The 20,056-nt window shown below is 43.7% G+C and overlaps 1 protein-coding gene across 3 annotated transcripts in view; it reads right to left on the bottom strand.

The window, feature by feature from the left end:
• The window catches only part of IDO2 (indoleamine 2,3-dioxygenase 2), a 62,117-nt gene that overhangs the window by 15,500 nt on the left and 26,561 nt on the right, over positions 1–20,056 (bottom strand). For all 3 annotated transcript variants that reach the window (XM_045779106.2, XM_045779105.2, XM_045779107.2), the window contains 3 exons: positions 18,004–18,018; positions 16,393–16,492; positions 14,955–15,072 (listed from right to left, as the gene is read on the bottom strand). In XM_045779106.2, coding sequence (XP_045635062.2) covers positions 14,955–15,072; positions 16,393–16,492; positions 18,004–18,018 — 233 coding nt within the window. The remainder of the gene's footprint in view (positions 1–14,954; positions 15,073–16,392; positions 16,493–18,003; positions 18,019–20,056) is intronic.

Genomic DNA, 20,056 nt, shown 5'->3' on the forward strand with positions numbered 1-20,056 from the left:
AAAGGAACAAAATAACTTTCCAGTAATTGACCCAAAAGAAATGCAGACCCGGGATTTGCCTGATAAAATTAATTAAAAATATCTGTTTTAAGGAAGCTAGGTGAACTATAAGAAAACACAGAAAGAAAACTGAGGGTTGCTGGAGGGAAGGGGGTGGAGGGATGGGGTAACTGGGTGATGCATATTGTGGAGGATAGGTGTTGTAATGAGCACCGACTGTTATATAAGACTGATGAATCACAGACCTGTACCCCTGAAACCAATAACACATTATATGTTAATTAATGGAATTTAAATTTTTTAAAAATGGAAAAAAAAAGAAAATACAGAAAGGCAATTCAATGAAATCAAGAGAACAACACATGAACAAAATGAGAATTTTAAGGGAGATAAAAATGATAAAAAAGAACAGACTACTAGGAAATATATTTTGGCAACAGACTGTGAACACTGTTCAGAAAATACCAAGTAGAAAACTTCCTGTTCTATTAACATGGGGCTGGTAAGGTAGGAGAACCACGTAAGCACTCTGGCTTCCGGGTCTAATACGTGCCCGTTCTGGCTGAGGAGGATGCTTCCTAAAAGCCAATGACACAGAGGATCTAAGGACACACCTGAGTTACGCCTCCTCCTTTTCCTTCCACGTGGCTTCCTGGTAGAGTGGGAAAAAGCCACCAAGGACTACAGCGTCTGCCTGGATGGCCGACTGCAGGTCCATTCAGTGCCTGGCCAGGCATCTTCCAGTGTTTCTGTGGTTGTGTCCAGCAAAACACAGAGCATGTGGGTCAAGCATCCTTCTCTTTTAAATCCAAGTGACTCTAGAGAAAGATAATGTCTGCTTTCATTCATTTACACTGATGATAATTTTGTGTCATAAGCACTATGTTTTTGTTTAAGGAGACTTGCTTTCAAAGTTTTCAGGGGTAGGGATTTAGATTTTATACTGAGAAGTAGTCTTTATGCAAAGCAAAACCAGAAAATCCTTGCTTTGGATCAGTGCTGTAAAACCACAGACGCCGAAGTACGGCAGTGTTCTCACATTACTTTAGTAACATCCATCTGGTCCCACTGGAAAGTAACACAGCAAGTGCTCTGACACCTACAATAAAGCATTGCAGATGCGTAACTGAACCATACATCTGACGTTCACAGCCACCAAACCGTAACTTTTTCATGTAATTCCAACGGTCAAAGCCACGTATTTCCACTGGATGTCTTGTCATCACCTTAAGCATGACATACCTCAAAGCAAGTTCATCAGCCTTCCTCTGTGTCCCTATTTACTCTGAAAACCAACCAGCCCATCAAGCAGAGCTTGATTCAATTTTCCAAGTGACAGGTCTTTGCCAGAGGCATTGTGATTTTTTTTTTTTAACCAGCTTTGAAATCATATATACTTCCTGGACACCTCCTTCTGTCTCTGAACATACCTACACTCTGCCAATCCTTCATCCTTTTCCTTGATATCTCGTTTGTCTCTTTTTCTTCTTCTTCTTTTTTTTTTTTTTTTTTAAAGTCTTGCCTTGGATCACCTGAGTGGCTCAGTCAGTTAAGTCTCCAACTTTTGATTTCAGCTCAGGCCTTTTTTTTTTTTTTAAAGCTTTTATTTATTTATTTGACAGAGAGAGATAGCCAGAGAGAGAAGGAACACAAGCAGGGGGAGTGGGAGAGGAAGAAGCATGCTCATAGTGGAGGAGCCTGATGTGGGGCTCGATCCCAGATCGCCAGGATCACGCCCTGGGCCGAAGGCAGACGCTTAACGACTGCGCCACACAGGCGCCCCTTGTTTGTCTCTTCTGTTGCTGGGATGGCTCTAGCCCTTCCCCTTTTCCCAGACTTGGTAGCATTGTTGGCAGGGAGTAAGCAGCTATTTGTGCCTGGATGTCCCCAGGGCTTAAATCTGAAGTTTATGAAAGTAAGAGTGAACCAGGCAGAGGGTGAATAGGAAAGAATGAATGAAGCAGAAGGAACAGTGCATAAACAAGCCTTGAAGTTGAAGAAAGTTGTAGAGAACAAAATGGAGTCTCTCATGTCAAGAAGGGGCTAATGTCAAGCAATGACGCGAGCAGTTAAGGTACTGCAGCTAGGAGATATCGCCAGGACCCACATCAGGCAACACCCCAGACCTGATAACATGCAGAACCGAGAGGTCTGCAGAGACCCAAAACTGATCAAATCCTTTTAAAAAGGGAAGGATTTTGGCAGCAAACTGTCACACTCTCTTCATCTGACCACTTAGAAAAGGCAACCGCTGCCGAACGCTCTGCCCGATTGATCCCCGTGATCTCCAAACAGAACCGAGAGCTGTCAGCTCTTGAACATCAGAAGCAGTAACTGCCAAGAGCTGACCCACCAGACCCACCAGATCCAGGCCTTATCTCAACCACACACCCACAGACCAACTCCGAGTTTGGTTTCTTCACTTCCTGCACCCTTCTGTTACCTTGTGTGTTGTGTGGTTTGTCTTCTCTCCTGTTCTGCGTGCTGTGTAAGAAGCCAAGTTTAATCACATGGGGAACTGTCACTGAGTTTGGAATCCTGAACCTGCTTTATAACTGTGATTTAACTTCGCTTTAGGACTGAATAAACCTGCCATTGTGGAAAGACACAACGCGAGTGTGTGCCTTCATAGCGTGCTCGTGACAAAAGTGCTTTCCAGGAACTAAAAGCTAGTATCAGAAAGAACAAGTGAAGGGAAACATGGGGTCAAATAAAGATAAATTGAAATTAAAATATTCTGGGGTCAGATCATGCTGAGTCTTGCAGAATGGATTAAGGATTTTGGCCTTCTCAGAATAATGGATAAGGCAGTGACTGCGATAGGAATGTAATGTGACAGGCATATGTAATTTAAAATTTTCTAGTAGTCATATTTCAAAAGGAAAAAAAAAGTTAGCAAAATTAATACCAATACTATATTTTAGTTAACCCACAATATCCAAAATATTTTTATTTCAAAACATAATCAATATAGAAATTATGAATGCATTTTTTGTAATAAGTTTTTGAAATCTTCTGTATATGCTTACAGACTTAAAATTTACTTTACACGTGGGGCACCTGGATGGCTCAGTCGGTTAAGTCAATGACTCTTGATTTCACCTCAGGTCATGATCTCAGGGTTGTGAGACTGAGCCCCGCATCAGGCTCCCTGCTCAGTGCAGAGTCTGCTTGTTCCTCTCCCTCTGCTCCTCCCCCTGCTCTCTCTCTCAAATAGATAAATAAATAAAATTATTTAAAAAATTATTTTACACTGCATTTCAACCTGGATGCTTAATTTTCAACAATTAAGTGAAATATGACCTTTCAGTGATGAAGCTGTGTTTAACAAAAAACTACCCTACATTGATTCCGTTTTTAAATGTCAATTTCAATTGTTTAAAATTAAACACAATTAAATACAATTAGTTTCCCAGTCATGCTGGTCACAGTTCAAGTGTTCGGTAGCCACATGTGGCTGGAGGCTACCTTCCTGCACCATGCAGGAGACAAACTGAGGAGTTTCAGGAGTCAGAGAGATGCAGCCTGCACTTCCAGCTTCTGTGCAGAGAATGAATGAGACGAGGTAAAGGGCAGATGAAAGACAGGATGTGGAAGGTCCCTGCAGGGTCCTGCAAGTAATGAGGAGAGCCGGGTCCACAGCAAGTGATGCAAACAGAGAGAAAGGAAGGAATGCTCTGGATACTCCAGAAGGAGACTTCCAATAGGGGTAATGGAGTGCTGCTTCACCTGGACCTATCTTTCCACTACAAATAATCCAAAAAGATGGATAAGAGATGCAAACATCTTAAAGGCATCAAGGAGCTGAAGAAACAGCAAGAAAGCACCAAGCAAAATTTTAAGGGAAAGTGGGAACCCCAGAAAGGGAGGCAGAAATTTAGAGTGGCAAAACCACTTTTTCCTGAAGGCATTTGCCAATCCAGGTACACCTGGGCTTGGTTTTGGTGGCTTCTCTGTATGGTACGTGCCATGAGTAGGACCCTGGTTCCAGGCATGGTGAGGCATTTTACAGGATACCCTGCTCATATTAATCCGGGTGTCCCAACTGCCTATATCTCAACAGCACTGTGCATCGGAGCTCCCACCCCAACACTGCTTGCCCTAGGAGACAAAATCGGGCTACCCTGGCATTGAGCAAAAGAGGAAGACAAAAACAAAAACATAATTGTCCCTGCAAAGTTGTAACTTTTTTTTTTTTGCACATTTTCAGCCCAAGTTTAATTGCCTAATTGGTACATGGGCCCTCACTTGCTGAACTTGATCCAAGATGGTCCAGAATTTTAATATCTCCAAGAACCAGGAAGAACTGAATACAAATATTTCTTTATCCCAGTTCCAAAAGACTGCCTACAAACATTGTCAAGGACAATGAGCAATACCTAGGAAAAAAATAAATAAAAGGAAAAAGAAGCAAGCATAGATCCTAGAAAACAGGACAACCAGCCATGAGATCTGCGAGGACCTAATAGGTGAGGACTTTCCAGAACGACGCATCGTATCAATTAAAGAAGTGTAAGGAATCCCACCCGTAATAAATGAACAACGGGAAAGAGAGACCCATAAAGAGAAACTCACAAGCAGACAGCGAAAAGGGAGGTTGCCCCCAAACAAGTAACGGACTGACATCTAACGTCTCTAGAGTGACAGTGGAAACCGAAAGATGTAGTTATCTATTCAACATGTAAAAGAATACAGCTGCTAGCAAAAATATTCTTCAGGAATGGGAGTGACACAGGGCAATTTGCAGACCAGAGAATTTACCAGCAGCAGGCCCTCACTGAGGTAATTCTAGTGGCAAAGAAATGTGTGTAATGGAGTGAAGGGGGGAAAAAAAGTTATAAATATGCAAGCAAATCTGAGTGAATCTTAACCATATGAAACAATAACAATCATTGTAGATTTCTGGATATTTTTGATGTATGACATGCAATGTATACTCTTCCTTGTATGCCTGAAAACATCTGTGAAGACTTATGGGACTCTTCAATATTTGAAGAACTGGTTTTGTGTGGGCATGCTTCTAGATTTGATGCACTGACATAATAAATTTGGATTTAAGATCAAATACGGTGGCTCAGGTGACCAGGGTATCCCCAGATTACCGTGGGTAACTAATCCACGAGAGAAAACTTTAGAAATAGGAACGTGGTCGTATTATCCCATGGTATTTAGTAAGAATTCTGTGCTAATTATTTTCCAATTGGTTTTATTTTTTATTTTATTTTTTCAAAGGTTAAGGACAGCTGTTATTGCTAGCAGAGGTTTTTATCACCAGTACGTGGTTCTGACTGTAATACCTTCTTCAGACAGCACAGGGAGCTCAAGCTCCAGAAGTCATTAACAGAAATACCGGTAGGCTGGGAAGGGGAATAACTTTCATCAAAGAAGTCCTAACAGCTACCCATAAATCTAGGGTACTGAATTCAGTTTTTACAGGTTACAGACCCAAAGCACAGAGCGGCCCCAACATCCAGACAGTCTTTCCTGCTGATTATTAATGCATGAAAATGGATCAGTTACAAACAAAACTTAGTTGTCATGTGATTCTTTGGGGAGCACCTGGATATGCTAACTTTATCACAAATTCTTTTGTACAAATGTCAAAAACACTTTCAACAAATCTAAGAGTGTCCTGATTACACCCCACTTTAAAGTTTCAATTTAAGATAAATAAAAATGAAAGCAAGACTTTTGTTTCCAATTGGTTTTAGACAAAAATAAGTTTTCAAATTAGGAAGAAAAATCCCTTAGACAAAATTAAGTGAGCCAACCAGATGGGGGCAGTGGCAGAAGTTCACACACCATTTCACACCCATTCACTGATTAAGAAACCTGATTTAAACACAAACCAGGAGTTAAGATGGCGGAGGAGTAGGGGACCCCTTTTTCAGCCGGTCCCCTGAGTCGAGCTGGATAGGTACCAGACCAGCCTAAATAACCACGGAATCAGCCTGAGACGCAGGAAGATGCATCTGATCTCTACAAATGAACATCTCCAGCGCTGAGTATTGAGGTACGAAGAGGGGAGCTGTAAACCGTGCACGGATATCGGAAGATAAACGGAAGGGGGAGGGAGCCGCCGCGTTTGGGCGCCGGGAAGCGGCAGCCACCTGCACGGGGGAGCGGGCGGACTCACAGAGGGCACCCGCGAGAGAGCGGACTGAGACCGGTGAGCCGTGAACGCGCCACCAGCCATCTCCCGGAACACCGGAATCCCGGTGTGCTCACAGGATCCAGACTGAGACCAGGAACTCCTGGAGCGCGCGCGGGGCGGCTGGCGGCTGGCGGGCCATCTGCACGGGGGAGCGGGCGGACTCGCGGTCGGCACCCAAGAAACAGCAGACTGAGACCCTGAACCAGGTGCGCGCGCCACCAGGCTTCTCACGAAACTCCGGAATCGAGGTGTGCTCACAGGGCATAGACTGAGACCGGGAGACCCGGGAGCGCGCGGGGCGGCCAGTGGCTGGCGGCATTAGAAACACAAAGGACAGAGATGCGCCAGCCCTGGAAGTGAGGGCAGGGTCGCCGAGTTGGTGCGCACATCCCGGGACGCTGCAGGGCTGAGCAGCACCAACAGTAATAGAGTTAAAGTGGCCAGAACATCAGTGGAGAACGGGCCGCAATCCCTCTGTTCTGTGACAACGCAGCCTCTGCTGCTCTGACCCTCAGAAGAGGCATAGCCGGCCGCAAGGGAAAGCCGCCAGAGAACAAAAGCCTGGAAATACCGGCTCACAGTGTGCCCACCCCCAATCCCCCCTCGCAGGGGACACGGAGACTCTAACCAAACAGGGTTGCCTGAGTATCGGCGCGGCAGGCCCCTCCCCCAGAAGGCAGGCTGAAAAATCAAGAAGCCCACAACCGGAGGCGCCTGGGTGGCGCAGTCATTGAGCGCCTGTCTCCGGCTTAGGGCGTGATCCCAGCGTTCCGGAAAGGAGTCCCTCATCGGGCTCCTCCGCTGGGAGCCTGCGTCTTCCTCTCTCACTCCCCTGCTTCTGTTCCGTTCTTGCTGACTGTCTGTCTCCCTCTCTCAGATAAGTAAATAAATAAAATCTTTAAAGAAGAAGCCCACATCTCTAAGATCCCTATAAAACAAGGGGCACGGCCTGGGACCCAGTCAATAATTTTGGGCTCTGGACAACCCCGCAACCTCCCCTCTTTAAAATGACAAGAAGGAGAAGCCCCCCCCCCCCCAGCAAAGAAAAGACAGTGAGTCAGTGGCTTCTGCCACAGAAGTAACGGATATGGATGTAACCAAATTATCAGAAATGGAATTCAGAGTAACAATGGTCAAGATAATGAGTAGACTTGAAAAAAGTATTCAGGAAAATATTACTGAGAATATAGAATCCCTAAGGGCGGAAATGAGAGCGAATTTGACAGAAATTAAAAATTCTATGAGCCAAATGCAGGCAAAACTAGAGGCTCTGACGGCCAGGGTCACCGAAGCGGAGGAAAGGGTTAGTGAATTGGAGGATGGGTTAATAGAGGAAAAAATAAAAATAGAAGATGGTCTTAAAAAAATCCACGCCCACGAATGTTGGCTACGGGAGATTACTGACTCAACGAAACGATCCAATGTTAGAATCATCGGCATCCCCGAGGGGGTGGAGAAAAACAGAGGTCTAGAAGAGATATTTGAACAAATTGTAGCTGAAAACTTCCCTAATCTAGCAAGGGAAACAAAAATTCGTGTCCAAGAGGCAGAGAGGACCCCTCCCAAGCTCAACCATGACAGACCTACACCACGTCACGTCATAGTGCAATTTGCAAATATGAGATCCAAGGATACAGTATTGAAAGCGGCCAGGGCAAAGAAATTTCTCACGTACCAAGGCAAAGGCATCAGAATTATGTCAGACCTGTCTACACAGACCTGGAATGAGAGAAAGGGTTGGGGGAGCATTTTTAAAGCTCTTTCAGAGAAAAACATGCAGCCAAGGATCCTTTATCCAGCAAGGCTGTCATTCAGAATTGATGGAGAAATAAAGACATTTCAGAATCGACAGTCACTAGCCAATTTCGTAACCACGAAACCAGCCCTACAGGAGGTATTACGGGGGGTTCTATAAAAGTAAAAAGGCCCCAAGAGTGATACAAAACAGAAAGTCACAGCCAATACAAACAAAGACTTTACTGACAACATGGCAGAATTAAAAGCATATCTCTCAGTACTCAGCCTTAACATTAATGGTTTAAATTCTTGCTTTAACGCCACATGGTTGCAGATTGGATAAAAAGAAATGACCCATCCATTTGCTGTCTACAAGAGACTCATTTCGAACCCAAAGATGCATTCAGACTGAGAGTAAGGGGATGGAGTACCATCTTTCACGCAAATGGACCTCAAAAGAAAGCTGGGGTAGCAATTCTCATATCAGATAAATTGGATTTTAAACTACAGACTATAGTTAGAGATGCAGAAGGGCGCTATATTATTCTTAAAGGAAGTATTCAACAAGTGGATATGACAATTATAAATATATATGCCCCCAACAGGGGAGCAGCAAGATACACAAGCCAACTCTTAACCACAATAAAGAGACATATAGATAAAAATACATTAATAGTAGGGGACCTCAACACTCCACTCTCAGAAATAGACAGAACACCCTGGCAAAAACTAAGCAAAGAATCAAAGGCTTTGAATGCCATACTCGACGAGTTGGACCTCTTAGATATATATAGAACACTATACCCCAGAACCAAAGAATACTCATTCTATTCTAATGCCCATGGAGCATTTTCAAGAATAGACCATGTTCTGGGACACAAAACAGGTCTCAGCCGATACCAAAAGATTGAAATTATCCCCTGCATATTCTCAGACCACAACGCTCTGAAATTGGAACTCAACCACAAGGAAAAATTTGGAAGAAACTCAAACACTTGGAGACTAAGAACCATCCTGCTCAGGAATGACTCGATAAACCAGGAAATCAAAAATCAAATTAAACAATTTATGGAGACCAATGAGAATGAAAATACAACAGTCCAAAACCTATGGGATACTGCAAAGGCAGTCCTAAGGGGAAATACATAGCCATCCAAGCCTCACTCAAAAGAATAGAAAAATCTAAAATGCAGTTTTTATATTCTCACCTCAAGAAGCTGGAACAGCAACAGAGGGACAGGCCTAATCCACGCACAAGGAAGCAGTTGACCAAAATAAAGCTGAAATCAATCAAGCAGAAACCAGAAGTACAGTAGAGCAGATCAACAGGACTAGAAGCTGGTTCTTGGAGAGAATCAATAAAATTGACAGACCACTGGCAAGACTTATCCAAAAGAAAAGAGAAAGGACCCAGATTATTAAAATTATGAATGAAAAAGGAGAGGTCATGACGAACACCATTGAAATTGGAAGGATTATTAGAAATTTTTATCAACAGCTATATGCCAATAAACTAAGCAATCTGGAGGAGATGGAATCCTTCCTGGAAACCTATAAACTACCAAGATTGAAAAAGGAAGAAATTGATTTCTTAAACAGGTCAATTAATTATGAAGAAATTGAGTCAGTGATAAACAACCTTCCAAATAACAAAACTCCAGGCCCGGACGGTTTTCCTGGGGAATTCTACCAAACATTCAAAGAAGAAATAATACCTATTCTCCTAAAGCTATTTCAAAAAATAGAAACAGAAGGAAAGCTACCAAACTCATTCTATGAGGCCAATATTACCTTGATCCCCAAACCAGGCAAAGACCCCCTCAAAAAGGAGAATTACAGACCGATTTCCCTAATGAATATGGACGCCAAAATCCTCAACAAGATACTTGCTAATAGAATCCAACAGTTCATTAAAATGATTATCCACCACGATCAAGTGGGATTCATACCTGGGATGCAAGCGTGGTTCAATATTCGCAAATCAATCAGCGTGATACATCATATCAACAAGAAAAGACTCAAGAACCATATGATCCTCTCAATCGATGCCAAAAAAGCATTTGACAAAATACAGCATCCTTTCCTGATTAAAACCCTTCAGAGTGTAGGAATAGCAGGTACATTTCTCAATCTCATAAAAGCCATCTATGAAAAGCCTACTGCAAATATTATTCTCAATGGGGAAAAGCTGGAAGCCTTTCCCTTAACATCAGGAACACGACAAGGATGCCCACTCTCGCCACTATTATTCAACATAGTACTAGAAGTCCTTGCAACAGCAATCAGACAGCAAAAAGGGATCAAAGGTATTCAAATCGTCAAAGAAGAAGTCAAAATGTCTCTCTTCGCAGACGACATGATACTCTATATGGGAAACCCAAAAGAAGCCACTCCCAAACTATTAGAAGTTATACAGCAATTCAGTAACGTGGCGGGATACAAAATCAATGCTCAGAAATCAGTTGCATTTCTGTACACGAATAACGAGAACGAAGAAAGAGAAATCAGGGAATCCATCCCATTTACAATACCACCAAAAACCATACGTTACCTTGGAATTAACTTAACCAGAGACATAAAGGACCTTTATTCTAGAAACTATAAACCACTCTTAAAAGACATTGAGGAAGACATAAAAAGATGGAAAGATATTCCATGCTCATGGATCGGAAGAATTAACATAGTTAAAATGTCCATGCTACCCAGAGCAATCTACACTTTCAATGCTATCCCGATCAAAATACCGAGAACGTTTTTCAAAGAACTGGAACAAATAGTCCTTAAATTTGTATGGAACCAGAAAAGACCCCGAATCTCCAAGGAACTGTTGAAAAGGAAAAACAAAGCTGGGGGCATCACAATGCCGGATTTTGAGCTGTACTACAAAGCTGTGATCACAAAGACAGCATGGTACTGGCACAAAAACAGACACATAGACCAATGGAACAGAATAGAGAGCCCAGAAATGGACCCTCAGCTCTTTGGGCAACTAATATTTGATAAAGCAGGAAAAAACATCCGGTGGGAAAAAGACAGTCTCTTCAATAAATGGTGCTGGGAAAATTGGACAGCTACATGCAAAAGAATGAAACTTGACCACTCTCTCACACCATACACAAAAATAAACTCCAAATGGATGAAAGACCTCGATGTGAGACAGGAATCCATCAAAATTCTAGAGGAGAACATAGGCAGCAACCTCTACGACATCGGCCAAAGCAACCTTTTTCATGATACATCCCCAAAGGCAAGAGAAACAAAAGACAAAATGAATTTATGGGACTTCATCAAGATTAAAAGTTTCTGCACAGCCAAGGAAACAGTCAGAAAAACTAAGAGGCAGCCCACGGAATGGGAGAATATATTTGCAAATGACACTACAGATAAAGGACTGGTATCCAAGATCTACAAAGAACTTCTCAAACTCAATACACGAGAAACAAATAAACAAATCAAAAAATGGGCAGAAGATATGAACAGACACTTTTCCAACGAAGACATACAAATGGCTAACAGACACATGAAAAAATGTTCAAAATCATTAGCCATCAAGGAAATTCAAATCAAAACCACACTGAGATACCACCTTACGCCAGTTAGAATGGCAAAAATAGACAAGGCAAGAAACAACAATTGTTGGAGAGGATGTGGAGAAAGGGGATCCCTCCTACATTGTTGGTGGGAATGCAAGTTGGTACAGCCACTCTGGAAAACCGTGTGGAGGTCCCTTAAAAAAGTTAAAAATTGAGCTACCCTATGATCCAGCCATTGCACTACTGGGTGTTTACCCCAAAGATACAGACGTAGTGAAGAGAAGGGCCATATGCACCCCAATGTTCATAGCAGCAATGTCCACAATAGCTAAATCGTGGAAGGAGCCGAGATGCCCTGCAACAGATGACTGGATTAAGAAGTTGTGGTCCATATATACAATGGAATATTACTCAGCAATCAGAAAGAATGAGTTCTCAACATTTGCTGCAACATGGACGGCACTGGAGGAGATAATGCTTAGTGAAATAAGTCAAGCAGAGAAAGACAACTATCATATGATTTCTCTCATCTATGGAACATAAGAACTAGAATGATCAGTAGGGGAAGAAAGGGATAAAGAAAGGGGGGGTAATCAGAAGGGGGAATGAAACATGAGAGACTATGGACTATGAGAAACAAACTGAGGGCTACAGAGGGGAGGGGGGTGGGGGAATGGGATAGACTGGTGATGGGTAGTAAGGAGGGCACATATTGCATGGTGCACTGGGTGTTATACACAACTAATGAATCATCGAGCCTTACATCGAAAACCGGGGATGTACTGTATGGTGACTAACATAATATAATAAAAAATCATTATTAAAAAAAAAATTAAAAAAAAATAAACACAAACCAAACTGTTAAAAGGAAACATTTTGACTCCTTGCTCTACTATTAAAGGAAAAAATCTTACAGCTACCAATCGGTCAGGGAGAAGCTAGAAATTGTGTCGATGCAGAAGGAAATACAAGGTAAAAATTTCCGTGGCTTTTTGGAAAGCAATTTATCCTTCAGCTTTTCTAAGGAGGAAATGAATTCCTAAAAACAAGAGCTATTGAGAAACATGCCAAAAGATGTGCCACTGTAATCTGGCTGCTTGGAAATCCGAACATATTTTAACCTTCCAACACACAGATCCTGCAGGCGCCCAGTGCTGACTTGCAGCAAGCAATGCAGGGCGGTGGGCATGGTCTTCAGTGTGGTGCTGTTAGGGATTCTGCCTCAAGAAGAGTCAGGCTATGAACACAGAGTGGTCTGGCTTTATTTTCCGGTCCGTGCTGAGGATCATGTAAGGCTGGGAGGTAGAAGTCACGTGTGGGCTGGGCGAAGGCCTAGGGACAGCACGGGGGTCCTCGGCAAACAAACTGCAGCCTTAAAATAAAGAGTACCTTCTCCCCTGCCTTGGGCATGTTTCCAGGCTGTCCAGCCTGGCAGTGAGGTATGTATGAAGGGAGTAGAGCCCACCACTCTTGCTAAGGTTGAGCTCAAAAAGAATTTTTGGGTGAGCTCCATTTGGGGGGAGAAAGCAGAGGGAAAATTACAGCTGAGCTTTGTTGATGGTGCAGAAAAAAAGTCATTAATGATAAACCAGACGCAGTGACTAACAAATCCGTATGATTCTTAAACTCTGCAGTTTCTAGTATTTGTTATTTTTATAATTTCATTTCTCTGTTTACTATGGCTGCATGACTAACCGCTCCGAAGTCAGTGGCATCAAACAGCCAGTTTACTATGCTCATGGATTCTGTGCGTTAGAAATTTGGACAGGACACAGGGGAAGGCTTTCCTCTGCTTCAGTGTTTGGGTCCTCAGCTGGGAAGACTGAAGACTGAGGATGATCTGAAGGTGGGAACCTAGAATCATACCAAGGGCTCATTCGCACCCGGGTCAGATGCCAAATGGAGCATCTGCGTATGGCCTCCCTGTACGGCCCGACCCCTCATTCACAGCACCGGGGCCTCAGAGGGGGTGGCATTTTTGCGTGGTGACTACGAGGTGGCAGTCGCATCACCTTCTCTAGCCTGCCTCAGCTCAGGTGGTGTTGCTTCTGCTGCCTGCTGTTGATTACAGGCATGTCCCGAGCCCCCCAACTTCACAAGTGAGGACACAGACCGTAGGCGCGTCAGAGTCGCATTGGAAAATGCAGTCTGATGCTTGCATTCATCTACTTCACCACAGTGACCCCAGGTAAAGCCTTTAAAAGGAATTATGTCTGTGTGGGAAAAGTTGCCTTTTCGGGGAAACAAGGGAAGTGGGCCTGGTACCTCCCCTGGCCATCACACCTCCTACAGACAATAGTCAAGAGAGCACCAGGGCTGCAGATGTGCCTCTGACGAGGAGCAGGGGGAAAGGCTGTGATGGACGTGGCGGTGCCATCTCACCGCTGCAGGCACTGTGACAGGGTGAAGGGCCTCTCATGAGCTTCCAGACTACTCACTTTGGCTCCTTCATATGACCTGAATGCACCTGCAATGTACCTCCCCTGGTCTTGGGACCCTGAGTGATATCCTCAGGGTCCTTTGGCAAGGGTCAAATCCATGTCACTCAGTTTGGAGTGCTTGTTTGGCAGGAGACCTGCTGATGCGATCCATAGGGCTTTAAAATTAAAGTTCAGGGAAATGTGAACCTGAAATGTAAAACAGGAAGTTGAAAATAATGTATTATTTCCATAATACGTAACGCCATGACTTCAGATGGACTTCTGCTCGTGCAGAGAGCCTGAGATGACAAATAAATTTACTCCTTTAATAGAAGGCAATAAAGCTGGGCACCACCCTATGTCCTCCTTTGCTCCCCCCTCCCTCCCTCCTGTCCTGTTTCCCATAAACCTCTCCTTTCTTGGACTCCCTCTATCTGTCAGTGAAACAAGATTCAGGGAAACTGATAGTTAGATCCTCACCCCCTGTTAAACAGATCACACCCCTCTCCCACACCTTCCTCAAACACACATTAGTTCCATTTTCTAGATTCTTCTGATAGAGGAAGTTGAAGAGCTGGGGTCATCAGAATAAGAGGTAATCAATCACAGGGAGGGCAGGCCACTTAACTGGCCATGCCTATGATAACTCATCCTTAAAGTAGCCACAGAGGAGAGCACTGGAAGGGCCTTCAGATTAAGGCCCAAAGCCAGCCAAGGTCAGTCATCTCAGGTCCCACTTGAGAACAAAGAATCAAAGAGGCTTTCAAGAGTGTAAGCACAAACTCCCTCATACCATAATTCTGCCCTGCAGTAACCTAGCATTGCTGGACAGAGGCATGTACAACCAGTGCATGCTCCACCCCTCCCTCCCCAGTTTCATGCAAGACCTCAACATGCAAAGAGATAGATGGCCAACGAGAAGCAGCAGCCACCGAATCACAAGAGAATATAAAGAAGAATAAACCCACAAGAAACTGAGAAATCATTTTCCAGGAGTACAACTGGTTGTCTTAAAACAAAGCTAATGCACCATTGCCATCTTGTGGACATTGCCAAACCTCCAGGCCCTTTTGTCCCAAGCAGAGCCCTCACTCTTCAGGAGCTGCATACCATGCATTTGTCCTAAGGTTCTGGTGATATCCTGAATGGAGAGTTTCAGTCGTTGCAGGGCTTGGAGCAGGGAGTTCTGGCTGCGCTGCAAGATGGCATTCACCGCCTGAACAAGTGCCTAAAGAGGAGATCCATTCACTCAATTCACTGACATTCAGTCCATTGAGAGGGAGGGAGCAGCAGAGCGGTGGGAATCTAGAGGAAGGGCACCACTCTGACTGCTGCACTCCCCGGGGGCATTCCTGAACTAGATATGCTGAGGTCTTCCTGAGAGCCAGAATCTTTCTGGGCACCTCCCAGGCAGATCCCTAGTTAAGTCTTTCTGGATCTTTCCCATTGGTTGCTACTTCTTGTAACTCTCAAGGGCATAACACCATCAATTTTGTTCCTTCTTCTGGATTTGTCTCACATTATGATTATTTCTACTTCTGCTTGCTCCTTCTGTGATCTTGAATTGGGGCACCCTCACTCCTGAGCTCTGTTGTACATAAAATGAGATTCTGTAGATCCCTTACCTTCAGAACCCCCTCCACCAGGAAGCCTTCCTTGTCTCTGGCAGTCTCCACCTTAGGTAAGCTATATTTGGAAGATCAATACTTTACTCTGTATCTTTCAAAGAACTAAACACAGGAATGAGAAGTAGAGTAACCATATAGTTTCACTTTTGAGGGGAAAGAGGAGTGCTAAAATAGTTGTACCACAATCTGGTCACTCTACTAAGGACACGGTAAGCATTCAAAGTATGCTTACCAGTGAAGGCAGCAAGTGAGGAAAGACAAAAATCCACTTAAATATCTTTAGGCAAGACATAAAATCTCTAGCTGATCACCTGCCACTCATACCTGACCTTCCTGTTACCTGCCTGACCCCTGAAGAAATTCGGGTTTGCAACCCCCCAAGGCTAGGGTATCTGAATGATTCATTGTCCTCTGAAGCTTTGCATTACAGTTCTCTGGACCAGGAATACCACTCCCAAACCTCAATTCCTACCCCATACTAATTGGATTTTTAACTCCAGCTCTCATTTCCCTTTGCTTGACCCTGCAAGTCTGGATTAGGTTTTAGATGTCTTTTCATGAAACACTACCTTTTTTTTTTCTTGTTACCGTATCCATCAGTCCATCTTCCTCCACTGGATGGTGAGCTTATGTGGATGCCAGAACTGTGTCTGTCTTGTTCCCCCAGACATTCATTGCTTAGAACTAGGCTTGTCTATTGAATGGACAAAGGGTCATCCAGGTTTTATGGTTGTTGAGGAATGGGAGGTATCTCTGTGGGCTAGAACTCAGACCTCTTTTTTCAGACATGAACCAACTAGGACAAGGCCTGTGCTCACCTATACTGATTAGTTCACCACAGGGAAAGGGACTTGGTGGCAAGTCAAGCTCACGCTAATTCCTCATTTAGGAAAAAAAAATAAGTTCTGTGAAGAAAATACCTTAATCCCAGGTACTGCTGCTTTCTCCACCAAAACAGTCACCAGTATAAAGCCACGCAGGCTCTCTCCCCCAGGAAATGAGACAATGATGTCCAAGTTCCTTGGAAAGGAAATGACCACATGGTTAGTGAGGTTTGGACACCGTGAGGCACAGCCCCAGGCCACCTCAGAGTCAGACAAACGTGAGAGCGAGAGGTCTCTGAGAGAAACCCCCTCAGATAGCCCTGGGGAGAAGGATGTGCCTCCAGACACGTTCAAAAACAAAAGAGAGAGCAGATCTACTCCAGCCCACACCCCGGGACCTGAAGACTCCCAAAGTCTAGCGTGTCTCTGACGGTCCCCGCCTGTCACCCCAGTGCATCAACTGAAGCATACGTGGGCAGGCACTGCTGATTCTCCACAGGGCCATCTGGGGCCCATCACACCATTCCTGTCAGGAGCAGAGAGTCCCGGGGCTGCAGTGACCACCGGCAACAGCTAATTCCATGCTCCTATTTTAGACATGAAACCAAGGCCCAGAGAAGCACAATGGTTTCCCTGAGTCACGCAGCTGATGGATGAGTCACAGGACCAGGGCAGGAATATCTCATAACCCAGACTAGGGCTCTTTCTCATCAGTGACCTTTTTCCCCTAGTGCTGTATTATTGTAGAATGACAGCAGGAAGACTGTGATGCAGGGATCGATTTTAAATGACCAGCCATCATACAGATTCAAATATCCCAGATGTCGATCCAGTCTATAAAACCGAACACTTCCCTCCATAAATCACTTCTGCCTCTAACATCTTAAGCATGACAGGAGATGAAAACCAAACACAGAAGAAAGATAAGTCAGCAACTCCTCTGTGCCGGCGGAGTCAGACTAGCATGGAAGGTGGTGTCTTTACCCTTCCACCCTCCATCTGCTGAGCTACAGCTTTTATACTGAACCCGCTCATGAGCCTCATTCAGAGGCTAATTTTGCTCTCTGGGGAAAGAGGGGACTGAGGATGTCTGGACCAGACGTGCCCCACGAGCGCCAGTCCATGTAAAACAAGACCTTTCAAAGGCATTCTGTGGCTGCAGCAGCCACTGCCTGCAATTTGGCCATTCACAGACGTTATGGTGAGACCAGGGATCTTTTTTAGATCACCAGACTTCAAAGAATCACAGAGAATTAGAAAATTGGTAGAGTTCTTTTTTTCTTCCTTTCTTTCTTCCTTCCTTCCTTCCTTCCTTCCTTCCTTCCTTCCTTCCTTCCTTCCTTCCTTCCTTCCTTCCTTCCTTCCTTCCTTCCTTCCTTCCTTCCTTCCTTCCTTCCTTTTTCTTTCTTTCTTTCTTTCTTTCTTTCTTTCTTTCTTTCTTTCTTTCCATTGCACTTTGTTTCATTATGCACAGATTGGAAAACATAGTAAAGAAAATTAATCCCCTAATTCTTACAAAGCAGAGGCACCACTGTTAACTTTTGGACTGCTACTTTTTGGCAATTGTCCTTCTAGTCTTTTTTCTTCAGGCATTTTTAGGTAGTTTATATACCATACATAAAAATTAGTGTGCTTTCTTTTTTGTTTATTTGTAAGCTTTGAGTTTGTATGGATTCTAAAGTGAGTGAAGGACTCCTGAGAACTTACCCGATTTCCAGGGGTCTTCAGTATTGACAACCACAAAGAGAAAAAAAGAATAAAAGAACAAATGAGTTTGTAAGCCGGGTATGCCTTTTGCGGTCACACATACACAGGCACGCACACCTGTGTGCAAATGCACCTGCAGTGCACGCACACCCACGCACACTTGGGATGTCACAGGTAGTGACTACACTGTGAGCAGAATATGCCACCGTAAAATGCATCGCTTTGGCACATTGATTATTTGAACTAACATTACTTAAGAAAGAGCTGGTACAAGAAGGACACTCTGACCTCCTTTGTTCCCCTGAAAGCAGGAAATAAATCTGCTACATGAAAGGTACCCTCCTGTACCAGGAGAATGGAAAGTGTCCTTATCACCTGCAATAGGGAATTTCCGGCTGAGAAGCCTGCATAAACACACTTTGTTACTTCTTCACGAATTTGCCACCCCTTTGTCTTGTCCAAACCCCTTTGTCTTGTCAATCCTTCCTGAATGTATTGCTTTCTTCTCTAAAAGCAGAGAAGCTTCTTGTTTTGGTCACTTTTGGAGTCTCATATTTTTACGGGCTCCCGTATGCACAAAATTAAATTTGTTTTTCTCTTATTAATCTCTCTGATGTCCATTTAATTATCAGACCAGCCAACGAACCTAGAAGGGAAGAAGGGAGTTTTCCTCTCCTGCAAGCCACGGAGTGACAGAGTGAGCTGAATCTGAACTCACACACGAGCCCCAGAACATTTAGCTTGTGGCCAGCATCATAAATTATCTTCTTCTTTTCATATGTTTGTCATCGCCACAAACCCACATTTCTGTTCTAACTCTTCTGCTCTTACTCACCTTTAGCACACACCTTAGGTCAAGTTTCACCCCCTCACCAAGCTGCTTCCTGATTTTTTTTTTTTATAAGTCTGAATTTAATTTTTTTTAAATGGGGTAATAAACTTGCTTGCATGAGGTTTATTTTTTCTTAAAGATTTTATTTATTTATTTGTTAGAGAGAGAGAGAGAGCGTGCACAAGCAGGAGGGAGGGACGGAGGGAGAAGCAGGCTCCCCACTGAGCAGGGAGGCCAATGTGGGACTTGATCCCAGGACCCCGGAGTCATGACCTGAGCTGAAGGTAGACACTTAATCAACTGAGCCACCCGGGTGCCCCGACCAGAATCATTTCTACACACACAGTTATTATTTTTTTTCTGTCAAAACTCTGAGCCAGATTCAACAGCTTTTCATGAGAATATTGATCATCAATTTTGTTATGAAAGTAGAATTGGTCAAAGATCATTATTAATAATTATGGAAAATGTATCCTCCAAGGGCTCAGAGCTCTTTAGAGAGATGAGATGGCCTCTCTTCTTCCAAGGAGCACACAAATTAGTCCAGAAAGTTACACTGTTTGTTAAGTGTTTAATCCTCTAGAACAGATTCCCATCATCTCCTCTGAAATCCCGTGGTTACCCACAAACCTCATGCTGAGGAAGTTCCTCCTCACATCTAACCTAAATGTCCCTTTAGCTATTTTATTAAGTCACAAAGCACTATCTCTTGTATCTACAGCCTGAAATAAATCCAGCTGTGATAATAAATTTCAAAGGGAAATTAAATACTTCCTCTCTTCCACCCACTCTATTGATTGTTAAAAACTCACGCTATTTTTCTTTAGACTAATGCCTGCCTACATTCCAAGCCCAACTTTCAGAGGATTGATGCCAGCTAGGTAGAAGAAACAGCATCATTCATCCAGTTCTCAATCCAGCTTATCCAGAGCTCTCCACTTAATTCACCCATAATCATTCATTTATGATCGCTATATCACGATCACTTACTGAAGTCTTTGGTCCTAACTTGACATGAATGGAGGGCATGTTAGGGAACAGGAGATAATTTGAGTGAAGTCTAGTTATGCAGGAGCTTGAAGGTCGAGTTGAGAAATTCAGATCGGATATAGAAGCAAACAAGAAAAGTGTATCCTGTACCAATGATTCAGAGTGAAACTGCTGGGAACTGCGATTTTGAACTTGTGTTCAGGTTCATCCTTCTTTGCAACCGTAAAGCAG

The sequence above is a fragment of the Ursus americanus genome, chromosome 27, assembly GCF_024610735.1.
Source record: "Ursus americanus isolate L20-20 chromosome 27, mUrsAme1.1.p, whole genome shotgun sequence".
NCBI lineage: Eukaryota > Metazoa > Chordata > Mammalia > Carnivora > Ursidae > Ursus > Ursus americanus.